Source organism: Rutidosis leptorrhynchoides, chromosome 6, assembly GCF_046630445.1.
Source record: "Rutidosis leptorrhynchoides isolate AG116_Rl617_1_P2 chromosome 6, CSIRO_AGI_Rlap_v1, whole genome shotgun sequence".
Lineage (NCBI taxonomy): Eukaryota > Viridiplantae > Streptophyta > Magnoliopsida > Asterales > Asteraceae > Rutidosis > Rutidosis leptorrhynchoides.
The window spans coordinates 355558493-355580502 of NC_092338.1; the positions used below are offsets into that span (position 1 = coordinate 355558493).

At 34.6% G+C, this 22010-nt stretch overlaps 2 protein-coding genes across 2 annotated transcripts; one reads left to right on the forward strand and one right to left on the reverse strand.

Moving 5' to 3' along the window:
• Positions 1–2039: 2039 nt before the first annotated feature.
• LOC139852805 (cell number regulator 8-like) lies at positions 2040–3759 on the forward strand. Its single transcript, XM_071842138.1, has 3 exons — positions 2040–2497; positions 2877–3079; positions 3357–3759. The coding sequence occupies exons 1-3, from the start codon at positions 2146–2148 to the stop codon at positions 3591–3593; spliced, it is 792 nt and encodes a 263-aa protein (XP_071698239.1). The 5' UTR covers positions 2040–2145; the 3' UTR covers positions 3594–3759.
• Positions 3760–9311: 5552 nt separating this feature from the next.
• Positions 9312–10712, reverse strand: LOC139855545 (DNA-binding protein S1FA-like). The gene is made up of 2 exons (XM_071844778.1): positions 10565–10712; positions 9312–9655 (listed from the first exon to the last, which is right to left on the reverse strand). The coding sequence occupies exons 1-2, from the start codon at positions 10598–10600 to the stop codon at positions 9446–9448; spliced, it is 246 nt and encodes an 81-aa protein (XP_071700879.1). The 5' UTR covers positions 10601–10712; the 3' UTR covers positions 9312–9445.
• Positions 10713–22010: the final 11298 nt, after the last annotated feature.

The following is a 22010-nucleotide window of genomic DNA, read 5'->3' on the forward strand; positions in this document are numbered from 1 at the left end:
CAATTTTATATCTACGTAATATATTAAGATAACAACATACCGATATTAATATTAATATTAATATTAATATTGAGAGTAATAATAATATACTAATTTTAATTAAACTTGTAATTACATTTAGTATATTAATATTACAATTTATTAATTATGTAATATTATATTATATGATAACATTTATTAATATTTATCTATTTTATATAAGTATAACAATATATAGTAGTTATTAATAGATATTTTATTTTATATAGATTTATAATAATATTATATATACTTGTATATATTCATTTTATTAGTAACTTAACTATTCTATTTATTATTTTATATTTTTAAATTGCAACTAATTAAAGTATGCTTTATTAATTCAAAATATTATACATATACTTATAGTTATATTTGTATAATATCTATACCTATTTACCTACAAATAATCGTTCGTGAATCGTCGAGAGCAGTCGAAGGTCAATTGAATATATGAAACAGTTCAAACTTTTTAGACTCAACGTAACAAACTCTTCTTATCGTGTCAAAAATACAAAATCGTATCGTGAGTTTGGTTTAAAATTAGTCGAAAATTTCTGGGTCGTCACAAGATTCACTACCCCAAGGGTGGTAATCCAATACGCACAAACGTGCCACATGGACCCGACGCTCACCGGGGTCCATTATCCCACGCGCACGTAAAGTGAACCCGAACGACCAGGGATCACTCTACCCCACCCGCACCCATCCTATGCATACATACACATATAATATATTTACACTCACCTTAGTGCCTTGATGAATGCAAAGCCAAATTCGCAAACCGCCAATGGAAAGTACCTATTCCATTTATCACATAACAAACAACACAATTATGGTGGATTACAAACCAACCCAATTTCACACTTAGTGCAATTTTGACACAAATGCACTTCCAAGCACAAACAATGCCCAAACTAACCAATAATCACTTAACGTTACTAAAAATTGTCCTATAACGCCAATTAAACCAAAACACAAGTATTAAATGCTTGTCTTCCCCAATTTGACCCATAAACCCTAATTTTGACTCATTTCAAAATTAGTCTTCCAAATACACCCAAATGGGTTCCAACACTTCCATAATCACTAATTCTAATGATTATACTTCAAATTACTAGCCCTAACATGGCCAAATCGTTTTCTAACCCAAAACCCACCAACAAGGGTCAACAACACCAATCACCGATGAAAACACCACCACCAAAACCCAAAACCCAAAATTATTTGAGCAAACATATCTCGTTTTCTCTCTCATTTTTAAATATTCATCAAACATATCCGCGGTGATTTCGTACGCCAACTGGCGCATCACGGATGTACACTTTTGACATGTTGTAAACCCAAGACAGCCTAGTGCATCCGGACGTTGTTGGAAAAAAGTAAAATATTTTGGAACATGATCACTAGAGTTGGAGTAATCAAATATACCTTGTGAGATACGGAGAAATAACTAAATCCGCATACGAAACCGTCTCTTAAATATGTGTGCTTGATATGTCGGTTTGATGAAAAATAGGCGTTCCATAATGCAATACATGTAGTTTCACGATCTCTATTAATATAAAGTCATGGATTTCGTTGCACACGTCGTCTTGATGTTTCGACCATCTCCGGTTCTTCGTCATCAGACGAAGAAGTATCAAACAAAATATCAATACTTTGAGCTAAGAAATCCATTTTTTTAAAGATGAGAATTATGAATTGTGAGAATGAAGTGTGAAAACTATAACGATTGTAGTGTGTTCATATAGGAAAAAAAGCCAACGGCTATATATGTCATACAACTATATTTAGCCACCCAATCACAATCAGTCACGTCAAACACACCCTCTTCTTCTTTTTCAGCGTTTGAGTTTGACAAACGCCTTCAAGTTTTTCATCCACGAACGCTCCATTACGAGCGTTTGTGATACAATGTGAGCGTCGATCGAAAAAGGAAACGGTCGCGTTATTTGTTGTCTTACTAATTAAGTAATCTGTTTTGAATATCTGTACTAAGCCCGTTCGTACGGAGTAATTTATGAAATTCATGAAATACTTGTAGTAATACAAAAAGAAGAAAATTAGACACATCTTCTCCCCCAAAATTTGCACATACCCAGTATCAACTGTTCATCAAAAATCATGGCAAATAACGAAGAATCAAGCCCTCTTTTATCAAATCAATCTCTTCTGCAAGCAGATAACAACAATCAACAATCAAACCCTACAATCACCGATGAAAACACCACCACCAAAACCCTGATCCCCAATTCAAAGTCAGCTGACCTTGAATCGGGGCTGAAACAAGCTCCACTTCCGGAAGACTTTCATACTCATCATGCAGCTGTTTACGGTTGGACTGCTGACGGATTGCCGTTAACTAACGGCGGTGGTAACGTCATGGGAGAGCCGTTACCTAGGGCTCATTGGGATTCAGGCCTGTTTGCTTGTTTAGGTCGTAATGATGAATTCTGCAGCAGCGATCTTGAAGTTTGTAAGTTTTCCTCTTTAATTTTAACTACTTAATTGGTTTACTTGATCTATTCTTGAGATCTGTACAATTTATTGATGATAATTAGGGTTTTTAATGTATATATGATCATCTGGTCTTTGTATTGGATTCTTTAATGTTAATGATTGATCTTATATGTATGAAGATTGACGTAACATACAAAAAAAGGTCTAGAATGGTAAAATTACTTGCAATGAGATCTTGTGATTGTCAACTTAAAGAGATATACAGTTATACATCATATATGGTAGCCATTTGCCAGCATTTGATTTGCATAACAACAACTTTACCTCTAGAGTGTGCTAAATGCTGAGATTACTTTTTTATTAATAATCAATGCAATCAATTATACATTTAACAGGTCTTCTTGGAAGTGTGGCCCCATGTGTGGTATATGGAAGTAACGTTGAACGGCTTGGATCTGCTCCTGGAACTTTTGCAAATCATTGTTTGCCATACACTGGTCTATATCTGATTGGTAACTCCTTTTTTGGATGGAACTGCGCGGCCCCTTGGTTTTCGTATCCTACTCGTACCACAATCCGCAGGAAGTTCAACCTTCAGGCAAGTCTCTTTTGTGCTTCAACTACTCATTTTCCCCTATTTCAATAAGTTAAGTTATGATACGCACGTTATAATTTTTTAACAAGACATATTTCAGATTATGTTATCCTGTATTTAGCTTTACTTTGCTTTCCTTTGGGAAAAGAGTTTGTGTCCTTGATTTTTTTAATTTTGTATCTCATTTGGTTATAATGTTAAAACTTAAGATCACAACATTGTTACATGTTGCATTTTTGACCCAACATTTGACCAAATTTTTCTTTACTGTTTTTGATAGGGTAACTGGGAGTCGATGAGTAAATCATGCGGTGGATGCTGTGACATGGACGAAGAACAATTGGAACAGGCTGAGTTGGCATGTGATTTTGCAACTCATGTTTGCTGTCATCCATGTGCTCTGTGCCAAGAAGGTCGTGAGATTCGTCGCAGGCTTCCTCATCCTGGATTTGGGGCCCAACCAATGCTGGTTATGATTCCTCCTGGTGAGCAGACCATGGGTCGTCATGGAGCTTGAAACTGTCTTGAAGTTGAAGATCTGTTTTTATGTATGTTTTGATACATGGTAATATGTGTAAATAAGTCAACTACAAGTTTGAAACTTGTTTGATTTTACTTTGTGGTGGAATATTGTTTGTAATGAATCAAGTAATGCGGTGTTAATGAAGTTCACTATTTCATGTTACAGAGTTCTTTCGTTGATGTTCGTTCAGTTCTGATTTAAGCCATAGCTGGGTTGAATTACAGCCACACCTATTTATAGTATTAACTGGTAATCTGGGCTTCAAATGAATGCTACTAAAACCACCCTTTACGGTATTCATGTCTCTAAGGAAGATATGCTTACCATTTCGGCCATCTTTGATTGTAAAGTGGGCATCTTTCCTATGGAGTACTTAGGTATTCCGATAGGCCTTAATTCCAATAGAATTTTCATGTGGGATCCGATTGTTAAAAAGTTCAAAAAGAAATTAGCCGGTTGGAAAGGTAGATGTCTCTCATTCGGTGGTCGCTTGGTCATGGTCAACGCGGTCATTTCTAACTTACCTCTCCATTATATGGCTATTTATAAAGCTCCGGTGGCAATTATCAAACAATTAGAGAGATATAGAAGGAACTTTCTTTGGGGAGGCGATTGTTTAAAGAAGAACACGTGTTTCACGGTTTGTCTCCCCAAAGACTTGGGTGGTTTAGGTATTACACCTCTCCGAATTAAAACCTTAGCAATGCTAAGTAAATGGTGGGCGCGTTTCAATTCTAGCAAGCCTTGTTTTTGGAAATCAATTTTGGCGTCCTCCTTTGGTTCTTCTTTTCGAGGTAAACTAACAAACGATGTTTCTTCTTTACATTCTTCACAACTTTCACCCATTTGGAGGGATTTGATTAATTTGCAAAACGATAATTATCTACATGGTATTATTACAAACGCTTGGAAGTGGAAGTTAGGCAACGGAACGAATATTTTATTTTGGCATGACTCATGGATTAATGATTGTATTCTAAAAGATGCATTCCCTTCACTCTATGCCTCTTGTCTATGTCCCTTGGCCACTGTTAAGATGTTTCGCATGTTTGATCAACATTCCCATAATAGTAAGTGGGATCTACAATTGGCTCATCCTCTTTCCTTTTTTAATTCCAAATTTCTAGAGGACTTGTTGCTTCTGTTATCCCATGTTCCTTTTAACAATTTGGTCGATGACCAAATTATTTGGTCAGCTTCAACAGAAGGGTTGTATTCGGTATCCGATGCGGTTCGAATCTTGGTGCAATCAAATGTGGTTACAACCCCCTCTTGGCCAAAAGTAGTTTGGGGTAATAATGTCCCGTCTAAAGTTATGTTGTTTCATTAACTCGCAATTCGCAATAGCATATTCGTTAAAGACGTTCTCATTAAAAGACATATCTTACCTTCATCCCAATCGAATTTGTGTGTTTGGTGTTTGGATGAAATCGAAATCGTCAATCATCTTTTGTTACATTGTAATTTGTAAGTGGTCGTTCAAAGTTTGGGCGGACTTATTTAGATGGTGGAATTTATATTTGGTTCTTCTGGGTTCAATTGAAGAATTTTCGTTTGATTGAGTTTTTGGTATGGGTATTAAGGCCTCTAAGTTTTGGAAATTGATCGGTCCGCTACAATTTGGGAAATTTGGTTGGCAAGAAACGACTTTATATTCAATGGAAAGTTCACGTGTCTTTCGGTCTTGGTCTGCAATATCAAGTTAAAGACATTCCTTTGGGCTACCAATCTTAAACTTTAAAACGATGTCCACTCGTATGTATGGGAGCACAATCCATACTTATTTTGCTTTTAAGCTTTGCTTCTTTTCAAATTGTATTGTCCTTTTTCGACCGAGCTTGACTCTGTCATTGTAACTTGTATTGTATCTTCATTGTTTTAATGAAGATCTTTTCATTTAATACAATTCAATTTTTTCAATATAAAAAAAAAAGGAAGTGGGGAAAGACATGGCGAGGTTCCTTGTATGTACATTTATAAAAGTTAGAGGTACAATTTTTTAATGCAAGAGTTGAGTACCGTTCTCGATTTTTGGCAGTTAGTGGGGTAGAAAAGTGCATTGAAAAGTTATACCTAATGCTTTAGAAGTTGTACTTTTAAAGCTTCTAGCTTTTAACTTTTATGAAAAAGCTCATATGTAACATAAAGCTTCGTTTGGTTGATATAGCTTAAAGCTTTTTGATAAGTGAAAAAGCTCAAATTAGAAACGCTAGCACATCAAGCGTTTGAAATGGAAAAAGAGCTTTTTGTATCCACATTATATATATATATATATATATATATATATATATATATATATATATATATATATATATATATATATATATATATATATATATATGGGCAGGATCAATGGGGAAGTAACCAATCGGGGGGAAGCGGGGGGAAGCAAATTTATTTTTTTTTTTGAATTTTTTTTTTCCGGCATCAAGATCACACGAAAATATGAACATTTAGAAGAGACACTTCGTGATGAATGTTATTATTTAGGCGGGAAAACGATCGACAAAAATAACATTCAAGATAATATTGTTCGTGAAGAATATGAACGTTTTTTTTTCCATGTTTTGTGAAGTAAAATTTAGTCCGATTTAGAGTTTAGGGTTTGGTGTTTTGGGTTTATTCCATAAACCCAAAACACCAAACCCTAAACCCTAAACCCTAAACTCTAAACCGTTCGTGTTAAAAACTCAATCTAAATCCTAAATCTAAACACTAAATCTAAACCCTAAACCCTAAATTTCTAAACCCTAATATCTAAACCCTATAAACCCTAATATCTAAACCCTAATATCTAAACCCCAATAGCTAAAACCTCAAAATACGCTTGAAAAACACGATAATTGTTATATATTACTTCTTCGAGCGTTTTCCCGCCAAAATAAAAACATTTATCACAAAGTGTCTCTACTAAATGTTCATATTTTCATCTCATCTATAATGTTCGTGAACAAAGTTTTTTCAAAAAACGAAAAAAAAAAAAAAAGTTTTTGCTTCCCCCCGCTTCCCCCGAATGGTTACTTCTCTCTTGATCCTACCAATATATATATATATATATATATATATATATATATATATATATATATATATATATATATATATATATATATATATATATATATATATATATATATATATATATATATATATTACCACGTAACATAACCTTTTTTTTTGCCTCTTACCTTTAACTGAATAAACTTAAAACCCATAAACTACATTTTCATTTTTATCGATACCATCATAATCAGTAGTAAAGATAAAGCTAAAGTTTTATTTTATGACTTGATATAAAGAATTCTTAAAGAAACTTCACGTTAATTTTTTTCAAATAAGTTCTATTTTGTTTTGTTTTGTTTTGTTTATTATTGTTATGTTATTATTATTTTTTAATATAACTATTGGCTATTGTCTATATGATTAATAAAAACCAAGGTTGTAAAAGTCGCGAGTCGGGGACGCATCGGTCGAGACCTAAAAAGGACGCGTCGGCCGAGTCGGGGACGCGTCGGCGACGCATCGGTCGTTGACCAACGTTGACTTTATTAATAATTTCTTAAATATATATTTATATATGTATAAAATAGTTGATTATGTACCATAAATTTCTTAAATAAGAACTTGAATTTAAAAACAATCAAACTTCAAACTCAATTAATGTTACCGAGTACATAATTAGTAAGGACATACAGAAAAGAGCGGTTCAAAAAATGAAAACAAACCCTAATTTTAAAACATATCACATCTTGACGAAAATTTGACTGATTTTAACCATTTTTGATCAACTTGACCGTCTTTGATGGACTTTGACCGAACTTTTAGCTTTGACCGTCTTTTGAGTCGTTTTTCGAAAAAACGGGACGGAGAACCCAAAAAAATGACGCATCGGCCGACGCGTCGGCCAAGTCGTCCGACTTTTACAACACTGATAAAAACTCTTAGATATTAGCATTAACTATTTTTTTTTTTTTTATTTGCTCATTTTTGTCATTTTACCATTTATTTAAAAGCTCCAGCTACTTACCAAACACCTAAATATATTTTAAAAGTTTCAGTTGTCAACTACCAGCTACCAGCAAATAGCTATCAGCTTTCAGCTAACAGCTACCAACTAACAGCTTCAGCTACTAGTTAGTTTTGCCAAACATAGCCTATAATGGTAGTAAAATAAAGATGCATATATTGAACTAAAGCTTCCGCTTTGTAGTGATTCCTTAGCTAAGTTTTTCTTTTTTGCGACAAAAGCTATAACTAGCATTTTTCATCCCACTTGATAATGCGTGGACTTTTTGCTTCATCTTCTGTGAACTTTGCTTGATTTTTTCTAAACCTATGTTTTCTATACAGCTCCTTTAGACTCCGGCCTAATCGCGCCAACTTTGCCTATTCTTGAGATTAGAGCAGTGGGAGTGGACCTCCGTACCCCCTCCGTTCCACACCAAGTCAGTTAGTTTGCCACTCCCCAAGTCCGTCGCACACTCTCGTCCCCCCCATGTCAGTCGTGTAGGCGACGGAGGTTACCCATTTTTATTTTTTTTGCTTTTTTTTTTCAAAGGGATAATTTATTAAATATAATAAAATATTATTTTAACACACTAACTAACACACTAACTGACATAGGTCACCACTCCTCACTTTTTCTGACTCATCAAGTCACGGCTGACATGCTAAGTAACCTCAGTCACCACTCCCAGTGCTCTTAAGACAACTGTGAAAGGCTCAAAGTAACACTTAACCATCTACAGAAGTTAAAGATGTCGTCTTTTAAAGGTTGAAACTAATTTTGTTGCTTGAATGGCACATATTTACTAGCATAGATACAGATATTTTGGTTTTAGGTTGTCAACCTTTATAATTTGAATAAAAGTTTGTTCAGTGGTAATGTTCATCCTTGCAAAATACTTGCCAACTTTATTTCAGTAATAAGAAGTTTATATGGTTGGTAACATCACTAACATGAGGTATTGATTGACATAACCTGTAACTACAAATTGAACAACTTTCTGAGGGTTTTTTCTTTTTCCCTTTTATTTTTAGTTATTTATAGTTTGAGAATCTTCAAAGAGATCTCTCTTTCAAAAGGAACCAGTCATTCATTTTTTTTGTAAGAATATTTGTGGACGATACAGAAGTTCACATTTTGGTTAAGATATACTACACCGTGCTTGGCTAAACATGAGTTGGAACTTGGAACTCAATTGGGTGTCAACACGACCTTAAGACATTCATAAGTAGTTGTACCTACACCATAAATAACTAAATATACTTGAAAAATGGTTGAAATACAATCATTTTATTTATGCATGCTTGACTAATTAAGAGTTGTCGCCTTGTGGAGATGTCAGTAGCAAAACCAAAGCAAAATAGCTACTGGTATTGGGTCAAATGGGTTCAAACATGTCAGAAAGTGAGAAGTCATCCAACGTGATTATCGTTTCAGATAACTATTTATATTACTAACTATAGTTTTTAAGTCATTTCTATACCAGATTTATTATTCACACAACTAAAAATTTTCCAGGTATAACAATCCTGACCTGAACACACTTTGAGGCAGTTACCCAACTCATCCCCACCCGCCCACCAAAACCTCATAAATGAAGTTTAAATCCAGTATAAAAGAGAATCAAAGCTGCATGCAACACGAATTAAGCTGATTATTACCATGGACCATGGTTAACACCCTTGGGGGTGGCTAGGGCTAAGTAACCAAACACAATGATGAATCAAGCTAGAATAGCACCACTCACGGTTAAATAAACATAAACCAAAACTACAAACACTGCAATCATCTCACAAGACAGTACTGGACACTAACACAACTTTACGGCCCACTTTTTGACGGTCTATTCTCCAGGTACTGCAACACCTTGCTTCAGTTTCTCCCTCTTCAACTTCTTCTTGGAGACTGGCTTCTTTTTTCTCGGAGGCAGGGTCTTTTGGGCATACATGTACAGCGCATAGTTTCCAACAAGAAACGTAATCAGTAGCCCACCAACAACCAGCAAAACAATCAATCCTGGGTTGAATCCTGTGGCTTTTGCATCCTTGAATTGCTGCCAGTAAACAATTGAGTAAATATGACGTTTTAGAAAATGAATAGTAAATAAGTGAACATCAGGATAACAAAGGGTATTTAAGGTATTTGATTATTAGAGAATGGGTAACGAATAGCTATATTTCACACCCAAAAATGTGTTTTTTAGGAAAATGATGAACCTTATGCTAAATAGTGGGATCAAATTCATCATCAACTACCTCACCCTACTCACCAACATCCCAAAAAAAAAAAAAGGCTCCACCACTACAATTGGTTTGAGCAGAGATAGTATCTTCTATGCATTATCTTTGTCTCACACACACTTATCGAGCCACCTAGAACAACTGATAAGTTATTCTTCCGTGGATATAGAGAAGAACGAACCATTCAAAGAGGATACACTCTATCACCTACTCATAAACCTCATCCATCACAATTGATTAATTTCATCTAACTAACAAGGTGACGATATTTATCAAACATAACACATTCCAGTTAAATTATACTACAATCATTAGCAAATATAAACATGAACAGGATAATCGCTTCCAAAATATACTGAGTGTGGTCAGAAACTATCAGGAAAAAACCCTAAATTTTACTTCAATTTGAAATGTAAGCTCAATTTCACAAACATAAACTACACTTCCACGGATCAAATTCTCAAAATCACAAACAATTACACAACACACACAAAATAAATCAGTTGTACATACAAAGGAGACTCAATTCGAACAAAGATAAAAAAATGTTCTGCATGAACGAAATCATATATAGACACACGATACAAACCCTAGCTTAAAGGAAGGGAAATATATATCATCAAATTGAACTTAAACAGATCGTAAAAAATAAAAATTCATATCTGATTGTTGAAAAATAAACAATAAATTACGAGATCTGTAAAATGAAGATACAAACTAACCGATCGATCAAACGAAGGATCCGAATCGTGATCCATGAAACGGATTTAATGAAATTGCGAGATCGAGTTTCCGACAGCGCCTTATGGAGGGTTCTATCTTCTATGTGAACTCACATAATGTGGTTTTTGTGAGTTATTGAGTCGAACTTGATTTCTATTTTGACCCTTGAATTTTAATTTTTTTTTTGCTCAATGAAACACAAACAAGTATTTTGGTTAATCGCGCGTTGCGGCGGCGAACCCTTTATTTTTTATATATCACTAATTAGCCAGATTTTCGTTGTACACAACCTATCTTTTAAATTAAATACTTAAATATTAATAACCATAAAAAATGAAAGATAAAGTATGTTTCAAATAAATAACTAAAATAGCTAAAATCAACATAATTTGAATATTCTTTTTATTGGAATAGTAAATTGTGAGAGTAGAAAAAAAATATCGTAAAGAAAAAGAGCAGGTAAATTAAAAGATTTTTTAAAAAAATATTAAAAAGAAGTGGTAAAGAAAAAATAAATTAGTCATGTACAAATTATAAAAAAAGTTACATTGAAAAAAGAATTTAGAAATAATAGAATGGGAGTGAGTGATTAGGGGAAAAAAAAAATTAAGGGGTGCATTATGAAAAATTTAATAAAATGAAGAAAAAATGGGTAAAAAGTAAAATAGAATAAAAAGATAGGGGTAGCCGGGTCTCGAACCCTTGACCCATTGATGTATAACTCGAATGGTTAGCCAGTAAACCATTGATACTTTTGTTTTTAAGTGACAAATGTTTAGTACTTAACCTTTAAAAAGTCATTTTCAAAGAGGCCAAAAACAGCCAAGGTTTTTACCCTTGAATGTAATGGATATTACAAAATAGTCCTAATTAAATAGTGTCATTTTTTTGTCTTCTTTTGTTTTTCAAATGAATATATGTATAATATAGTATTAAATTAAATTAAATATATTATGAGTATTTAAAAGAGTGAATTGTATTGTACTTTAGAAGAAACTAGAAAATGGGCCTGCGCGATGCCGCGGGGCCTTTGGGTTGCGTATTCATAGTTAACGGAGCGTATTATAGGTGTGTATGTATGCCATTCAACTAGAAAAATTTAACTCGCACCGAGCGAGAAGATAGGGCCCGTTAAAAATTCGGGTGGAATTAGTTTATTTTATTTTAATGAAATTATATATTTACACTTTCTACCTCCGAAAAAATGTAAACTTGAAGGGTCGTTGTGTAAACTGAGTCAAAGTTGAGGGACCGATTGCAGTGTGAACGCAAACTCAAAACGACAATCCGAAACAGCTGAAACGACGAAATTTGGTGTGACAAATAGTGTACAGGATAACTACATGCAATTTTTATTTTGGAAAATATATGAATAGTGTTATAATTCAGTAGGCTTATAACTACCTTTAGTGGGTTTGTTCTTAACTATAGGTTACTAATAAACTTAAAATAAGAGAGAGTAAAAGAATGGTGATATATGAAATATATTCTATGTGTGCATCTTATGCAAATCACTTCCTTTGGTATTTATAATACAATAATTTACTGTGCAGTTAGGTAGAATAATAATACATCCGTGATTTGATTCAAATTTGTCAGTCACATGTTTTCTGTCTTTATCACAACACTCCCCCTTGGATGACATTGTTTTAAAGAGCAACTTAGTAATGCCTCGTTAAAAACCTTGCTAAAGAAAATCCAGTGGGAAAAAACTTTAGTTAAGGGAAAAAGAGTGCAGCATAGAGTTGACTCCCCCTTAAGTAGACATCGTTGAGCTTTTACATCTTTTGAACATGCCTCATGCCAATATTGTGAACGTGTGTTCTGAAAATAGCAGTTGGAAGTGCTTTGGTGAAAAGATCGGCAGAGTTTTTGCTGGATTGAACATATCTCATTTCAATCTGGTTGTCTTTGATGAGATCTTGAGTATATGAGAAGAATCTAGGAGGTATGTGTTTCGTTCGGTCACTTTTGATATATCCTTCTTTCATCTGTGCTATGCAAGCTGCATTATCTTCATAGATAGTTGTTGGGCTTTTATCGTATTCTAGTCCACAAGAATCAGTAATGAGTTGTGTCATTGATCTCGACCAAAAACATTCCCGAGTAGCTTCATGTAATGCAATCACTTCGGCATGATTTGATGATGTTGTAACAAGTGTTTGTTTTTTAGAACGCCATGATATTGCGGTACCGCCATTTAGGAATACATATCCAGTTTGAGATTTGGCTTTATGTGGATCAGATAAATAACCTGCATCTGCATAACCAGCTAAATCTTGTTTTGAATCGTTAGAATAAAATAATCCTAAATCAGTAGTTCCTCGAAGGTATCGAAATACGTGTTTGATCCCATTCAAGTGTCTTTTGGTAGGAGCTGAGTTGAACCTTGCCAACAAATTAACTGCAAAAGAAATGTCAGGTCTTGTACAAATTGTAAGATACATAAGAGCTCCAATTGCACTAAGATATGGTACTTCTGGTCCCAGGATATCTTCATGATCTTCACAGGGACAAAATGGATCAGTGTCAATATTAAGTGATCTAACAACCATAGGAGTACTTAATGGTTTTGCCTTGTTCATATTGAAACGTTTTAAAATCTTTTCTGTATAAGTTTTTTGATGTACAAGTAAACCATTAGGCATATGCTCAATCTGCAAACCAAGGCAATACTTGGTTTTTCCGAGATCTTTCATTTCAAATTCTTTCTTTAGGAGTTGAATGGCTTCATGGATCTCTTTATTTGTACCTATGATGTTAAGATCATCGACATAAACAGCTATGATCACATATCCAGATGTTGTTCTCTTAATGAATACACATGTGCAAATAAGATTATTTGTATACCCTTTGCTTATCAAGTAATCACTTAATCGCTTATACCACATGCGACCCAATTGTTTCAACCCATATAAAGACCTTTGTAATTTGATTGAGTACATTTCTTTGGGTTTTGCATTGGATGCTTCTGATACCTTAATCATAAAATTGTTATTTACATGATTAAGTGTTTCCAACATGTTAAGCAATCAAACTTGTTAAGACTTGATTAATTGAAATAGGTTTCATATAGACAATTGACCACCCAAGTTGACCGGTGATTCACGAACGTTAAAACTTGTAAAAACTATATGATGACATATATATGGTTATATATATATTTAACATGATATTATGATAAGTAAGTATCTCATTAGGTATTTTAACAATGAGTTATATACATAAAAATGAGACTATTAAATTAAGAAACTCGAAAACGATATATATAAAGATTATCGTTATAACAACGTCTTACTAAGTACATATGAATCATATTAAGATATTGACACACTTGGTTAATTATGTTAAATGATAAATAAATATATCATTAAGTGTATTAACAATGAACTACATATGTAAAAATAAGACTGCTAACTTAATGATTTTGAATCGAGACATATACGTAACGATTATCGTTGTAACGACATTTAACTGTATGTATATTATACTAAGATATATTATATATCATAATATCATGATAATGTAACAATTTAACATCTCTTTAAATATAATAAACAATGGGTTAACAACATTTAACAAGATCGTTAACCTAGAGGTTTTAAAACAACATTTACATGTAACGACTAACGATGACTTAACGACTCAGTTAAAATGTATTTACATGTAGTGTTTTAATATGTATTCATACAATTTTGAAAGACTTCAAGACACTTATCAAAGTACTTCTACTTAACAAAAATGCTTACAATTACATCCTCGTTCAGTTCCATCAACAATTCTACTCGTATGCACCCGTATTCGTATTCGTACAATACACAGCTTTTAGATGTATGTACTATTGGTATATACACTCCAATGATCAGCTCTTAGCAGCCCTTGTGAGTCACCTATCACATGTGAGAACCATCATTTGGCAACTAGCATGAAATATCTCATAAAATTACAAAAATATTAGTAATCATTCATGACTTATTTACATGTAAACAAAATTACACATCCTTTATATCTAATCCATATACAATCGACCAAAAACACCTACAAACACTTTCATTCTTCAATTTTCTTCATCTAATTGATCTCTAATGGGCAGGGGAATACTAATGGGCAGGGCCGCGGAAGAGTTTTCAATATTAATACGGTAGAAGCGCAAGAAGACCCGGAGCTTGTTACGGGTACGTTTCTCATTGACAATAAATCTGCTTATGTTTTATTTGATTCGGGTGCGGATAGAAGCTATATGAGTAGAGATTTTTGTGCTAAACTAAGTTGTTCACCGACGCCCTTCGATAATAAATTTTTACTCGAATTAGCAAACGGTAAATTAATTACAGCAGATAATATATGTCGGAATCGAGAAATTAAACTGGTTAGCGAAACATTTAAGATTGACTTGATACCAGTATAGTTAGGGAGTTTTGATGTGATAATCGGTATGGACTGGTTGAAAGAAGTAAAAGCAGAGATCGTTTGTTACAAAAATGCAATTCGCATTATACGAGAAAAAGGAAAACCCTTAATGGTGTACGGAGAAAAGAGCAACGCGAAGTTAAATCTTATTAGTAACCTAAAGGCACAAAAACTAATAAGAAAAGGTTGCTATGCTGTGCTAGCACACGTTGAGAAAGGTCAATTTCGAAGAAAAGAACATCAATGATATTCCCGTCACAAAAGAATTTCCCGATGTATTTCCGAAAGAATTACCGGGACTACCTCCACACCGATCTATTGAATTTCAAATAGACCTTGTACCGGGAGCTGCACCAATAGCTCGTGCTCCATACAGACTCGCACCCAGTGAAATGAAGGAACTTCAGAGCCAATTACAAGAACATTTAGAGCGTGGTTTCATTCGACCAAGCACATCACCATGGGGAGCTCTTGTTTTGTTTGTCAAGAAGAAGGATGGTACATATAGGTTATGTATCGACTACTAAGAGTTGAACAAACTTACCATCAAGAACCGCTACCCACTACCGAGAATCGATGACTTATTTGATCAACTACAAGGCTCATCGGTTTATTCTAAGATTGATTTACGTTATGGGTATCATCAAATGCGGGTGAAGGAGGATGATATTCCAAAGACTGCTTTTAGGACGCGTTACGGTCATTACGAGTTTATGGTTATGCCGTTTGGGTTGACTAACGCACCAGCTGTGTTCATGGACCTCATGAACCGAGTGTGTGGACCATACCTTGACAAGTTTGTCATTGTTTTCATCGATGACATACTTATTTACTCAAAGAATGACTAAGAGTATGAAGAACATTTGAGAAAAGTGCTAGAGTTGTTAAGGAAGGAAAAACTGTACGCTAAGTTTTCAAAGTGTGCATTTTGGTTGGAAGAAGTTCAATTCCTCGGTCACATAGTGAATAAAGAAGGTATTCAGGTGGATCCAGCAAAGATTGAAACTGTTGAAAAATGGGAAACCCCGAAAACTCCGAAGCATATACGCCAATTTTTAGGACTAGCTGGTTACTACAGAAGGTTCATCCACGATTTTTCCAGAATAGCAAAACCCTTGACTGCATTAACGCATAAAGGGAGGAAATTTGAATGGAAGGATGAACAAGAGAAAGTGTTTCAATTGTTAAAGAAAAAGTTAACTACGACACCTATATTATCATTACCTGAAGGGAATGATGATTTTGTGATATATTGTGACGCTTCAAAGCAAGGTCTCGGTTGTGTATTAATGCAACGAACGAAGGTAATTGCTTATGCGTCTAGACAATTGAAGATTCACGAGCAGAATTATACGACGCATGATTTGGAATTAGGTGCGGTTGTTTTTGCATTAAAGACTTGGAGGCACTACTTATATGGGGTCAAAAGTATTATATATACCGACCACAAAAGTCTTCAACACATATTTAATCAGAAACAACTGAACATGAGACCGCGCAGGTGGATTGAATTGTTAAATGATTACGACTTTGAGATTCGTTACCACCCGAGAAAGCCAAATGTGGTAGCCGACGCCTTGAGCAGAAAGGACAGAGAACCCATTCGAGTAAAAGCTATGAATATAATGATTCACAATAACCTTACTACTCAAATAAAGGAGGCGCAACAAGGAGTTTTAAAAGAGGGAAATTTAAAGGATGAAATACCCAAAGGATCGGAGAAGCATCTTAATATTCGAGAAGATGGAACCCGATATAGGGCTGAAAGAATTTGGGTACCAAAATTTGGAGATATGAGAGAAATGGTACTTAGAGAAGCTCATAAAACCAGATACTCAATACACCCTGGAATGGGAAAGATGTACAAGGATCTCAAGAAACATTTTTGGTGGCCGGGTATGAAAGCCGATTTTGCTAAATACGTAAGAGAATGTTTGACGTGTTCTAAGGTCAAAGCTAAGCATCAGAAACTATCAGGTCTACTTCAACAACCCGAAATCCCGGAATGGAAATGGGAAAACATTACCATGGATTTCATCACTAAATTGCCAAGGACTGCAAGTGGTTTTGATACTATTTGGCTAATAGTTGATCGTCTCACCAAATCAGCACACTTCCTGCCAATAAAAGAAGATGACAAGATGGAGAAGTTAACACGATTGTATTTAAAGGAAGTCGTCTCCAGACATGGAATACCAATCTCTATTATCTCTGATAGGGATGGCAGATTTATTTCAAGATTCTGGCAGACATTACAGCAAGCATTAGGAACTCGTCTAGACATGAGTACTGCTTATCATCCACAAATTGATGGGCAGAGTGAAAGGACGATACAAACGCTTGAATACATGCTACGAGCATGCATTATTGATTTCGAAAACAATTGGGATCGACACATTCAGTTAGCAGAATTTTCCTATAACAATAGCTACCATTCAAGCATTGAGATGGCACCGTTTGAAGCACTCTATGGTAGAAAGTGCAGGTCTCCGATTTGTTGGAGTGAAGTGGGGGATATACAGATTACGGGTCCGGAGATAATACAAGAAACTACCGAGAAGATCATCCAAATTCAACAACGGTTGAAAACCGCCCAAAGTAGACAAAAGAGCTACGCTGACATTAAAAGAAAAGATATAGAATTTGAAATTGGAGAGATGGTCATGCTTAAGGTTGCACCTTGGAAAGGCGTTGTTTGATTTGGTAAATGAGGAAAATTGAATCCAAGGTATATAGGACCATTCAAGATTATTGATCGTGTCGGACCAGTAGTTTACCGACTTGAATTACCACAACAACTCGCGGCTGTACATAACACTTTCCACGTCTCAAATTTGAAGAAATGTTTTGCTAAAGAAGATCTCACTATTATGTTAGATGAAATCCAAATCAACGAAAAACTTCAATTCGTCGAAGAACCTGTCGAAATAATGGATCGTGAGGTTAAAAGACTTAAGCAAAACAAGATACCAATTTTTAAGGTTCGATGGAATGCTCATAGAGGACCTGAGTTCACCTGGGAACGAGAAGATCAGATGAAGAAGAAATACCCGCACTTATTTCCAGAAGATACGTCAACACCTCCAACTGTTTAAAATTTCGGGACGAAATTTATTTAACGGGTAGGTACTGTAGTGACCCGAACTTTTCCATGTTTATATATATTAAATGAAATTGTTATTTACATGATTAAATGTTTCCAACATGTTAAGCAATCAAACTTGTTAAGACTTGATTAATTGAAATAGGTTTCATATAGACAATTGACCACCCAAGTTGACCGGGGATTCACGAACGTTAAAACTTGTAAAAACTATATGATGACATATATATGGTTATATATATAGCTAACATGATATTATGATAAGTAAGTATCTCATTAGGTATTTTAACAATGAGTTATATACATAAAAATGAGACTATTGAATTAAGAAACTCGAAAACGATATATATAACGATTATCGTTATAACAACGTCTTACTAAGTACATATGAATCATATTAAGATATTGATACACTTGGTTAATTATGTTAAATGATAAGTAAATATATCATTAAGTGTATTAACAATGAACTACATATGTAAAAATAAGACTACTAACTTAATGATTTCGAATCGAGACATATACGTAACGATTATCGTTGTAACGACATTTAACTGTATATATATCATACTAAGATATATTATATATCATAATATCATGATAATGTAACAATTTAACATCTTTTTAAATATAATAAACAATGAGTTAACAACATTTAACAAGATCGTTAACCTAAAGGTTTTAAAACAACATTTACATGTAACGACTAACGATGACTTAACGACTTAGTTAAAATGTATTTACATGTAGTGTTTTAATATGTATTCATACACTTTTGAAAGACTTCAAGACACTTATCAAAGTACTTCTACTTAACAAAAATGCTTACAATTACATCCTCGTTCAGTTTCATCAACAATTCTACTCGTATGCACCCGTATTCGTACTCATACAATACACATCTTTTATATGTATGTACTATTGGTATATACACTCCAATGATCAGCTCTTAGCAGCTCATGTGAGTCACCTAACACATGTGGGAACCATTATTTGGCAACTAGCATGAAATATCTCATAAAATTACAAAAATATTAGTAATCATTCATGACTTATTTACATGTAAACAAAATTACACATCCTTTATATCTAATCCATATACCAATGACCAAAAACACCTACAAACACTTTCATTCTTCAATTTTCTTCATCTAATTGATCTCTCTCAAGTTCTATCTTCAAGTTCTAAGTGTTCTTCATAAATTCTATAAGTTCTAGTTTCATAAAATCAAGAATACTTCCAAGTTTGCTAGCTTACTTCCAATCTTGTAAAGTGATCATCCAGCCTCAAGAAATCTTTCTTATTTACAGTAAGATATCTTTATAATATAAGGTAATACTCATATTCAAACTTTGTGAAACGACCCAACACGTATTTAAACCGGCCCATAAATTTTTTTTCTTTAATACATTAATATTTAGGTCCCATTTATGTTTCCAAAAACATCTTTAACACAACAATAAGTTCAATAAGCCTTAAAACATTTAATACATAGTTTAAATATCCGAACGAGCATGGTGATTGGGAATACACTACCCAATCCTAATAACTCCAAAAGCACACTTCTAAAGCAACTACGCGAGTCCACTAGTCCCCATGCTTACCCGAGCCACCTCCTCCATGCAAATCTATAAAAATGTAAACAACGAGAGGGTAAGCTAACGCTTAGTGAGTGAAAATATACTACATACATATATATGCATAAAATGGACACGCCACATAAATAAACAAATACCTCATACCGGAGCATCCAAGCATAAAGGCAAGCTAATCTAAGCATACCGTACGATCACTAAGCAACAAGCTAATAATACCATCAATAAGATAAGTTCACCAACGTCGATGTGAACAACGCCAATAAACTACACCCGGAGGGTTAGCTACATCACGACAATACAACATTATACGTATACAATATATATATATATATATATATATATATATATATATATATATATATATATATATATATATATATATATATATATAACTCGAACAATATAATATGCTCACGCTTACAACACAATAACCATGGTTAACCAATCGTACAAGGGAATGGCGCCCGCGAAAGGCCATCGGAGTTCACAACATCCATTAGTGTACTTAGCACCTCGTATCACTAACCCCCGGGTGGCATCTTAACACCTCGATACTTCACCCTCGGGTGGCGTCTTAACACCTCGACACTTCACCCTTTATTATGGAGTGGTGTCTTAACACCTCGACACTTCACTCCTAGGTGGTATCTTAACACCTCGATGCTTCACCTCGAGTGGCATCTTAACACCTCGATGCTTCACTCGTCACGTAAAACATGGTGTCTTAGCACCTCAACACTTCACATCTCACGCTACAACAAATAGATACATTATATACCTACACATATAATTATTCCACTCACAAAATTAACCCTTCGTCATTGGGGTTATATAAGTCCACATCACAATATTAACCCTTCGCCATTGGGGTTATATAATCCACATCACACGCCCATGTGATAACGTACACACAAAGTGTGCACCTCGCCAAGGTGGTCAACCAAAAACGCACAACCGTGCCAATTGGATCTATACACAAGTCCAACAATTCCACCTATACGAGAAGTGAGCACTATAAACGAGAACCCCTTCACCCGACCCGCACCCATCCTACACATACATATGCATATAGGATATTAACACTCACCTTGAAGTCTTGATGGATGCCAAACCAAAATCCGCAATCGCCGATGGAATGTACCTATTCCATTTATCACAAATACAAATAACAAAATTAGGGTGGATTTACAAATCAACCCAAATTGACAACTAGTGCAATTTTGACCCAAATGCACTTCCAAGTACAAACCGTGCCCAAATTAACCAATAATCACTAACGCAAGTGAGAATGGTCCTAATACGCCAATTAGACCCAATCATAGGTGTTAAACACCTATCTTGCCCAAAATGACACTTAAACCCTATTTTGACCCATAAGAAGTCAACATTTCGCCATGAACAAGTTTTGACACCAAAACATATTTAACTCGGGTTTATACTTCAACTTAATCCATTTTAAGTTTATAAACCTTATTAAATCGACAATTGGGTCATAATCATCACCAAACTCTAATTTTGACTCTAATCAAAATTAGTCAACCACATGAACCCTAAAGGCTTCCAACACCTCAACAATCACTAAATACTAGTGATTACCCTTTGCAAGTCTTACAAACTTACACTTGTTCAACAAACTCAAAACCCGCCAATAATAACAATAAACCCGAATCTTGGTGTTAATCTTCAATTAACAACTAAATGGGTTCCATCTATGAACATACACGCCAAAAGCCCCAAATTTGAATGATGAACACGAAAATGAAATTTGGAGTTAGAGCTTACCGCTAGTATCACCTTGTAGCTAAGAACGAGGAGAACAAACTTATCTCTTACGCTTTCGATCAAAACCCGCTTCTTCCTTTCCAAAAATCCCTTTGAATCAATTGAGGTGTTTGAGAGAAAATGAAGAAGAAAAGGAAAAAGATAAAAGGAAATAAAATGGATGGATGAGATTAAGATCTCAAATCTGGCTCAAATGCGAAATGACCAAAATGCCCTTGAACATCTTTTAAAATCACAAAACTGGTACCAGTCCGCCCTGATTGTCGCGCCGCGGCCTCAATCGTCGCGCCGCGACATATAACGTGGTCTGGTGGTTTCCTTGACATGCCTCCTGACTTTGAAACTAGTTAATCGTCGCGCCGCGACCCTCTCTGTTACGGCCGCGACCTTCTGCAGAGTCTGATTCTGACTCTGAATTTCAGGGACTGAACTTGCCTAACTCTGATTCTGATGTAAATTCTGAAAATGCATAAGTGTTAGGTTCACTTTTAGTGGCGCTTTCTGCTGCACACATTTTCTTACACTTTCAGGAACATTTTCTGATACACTAA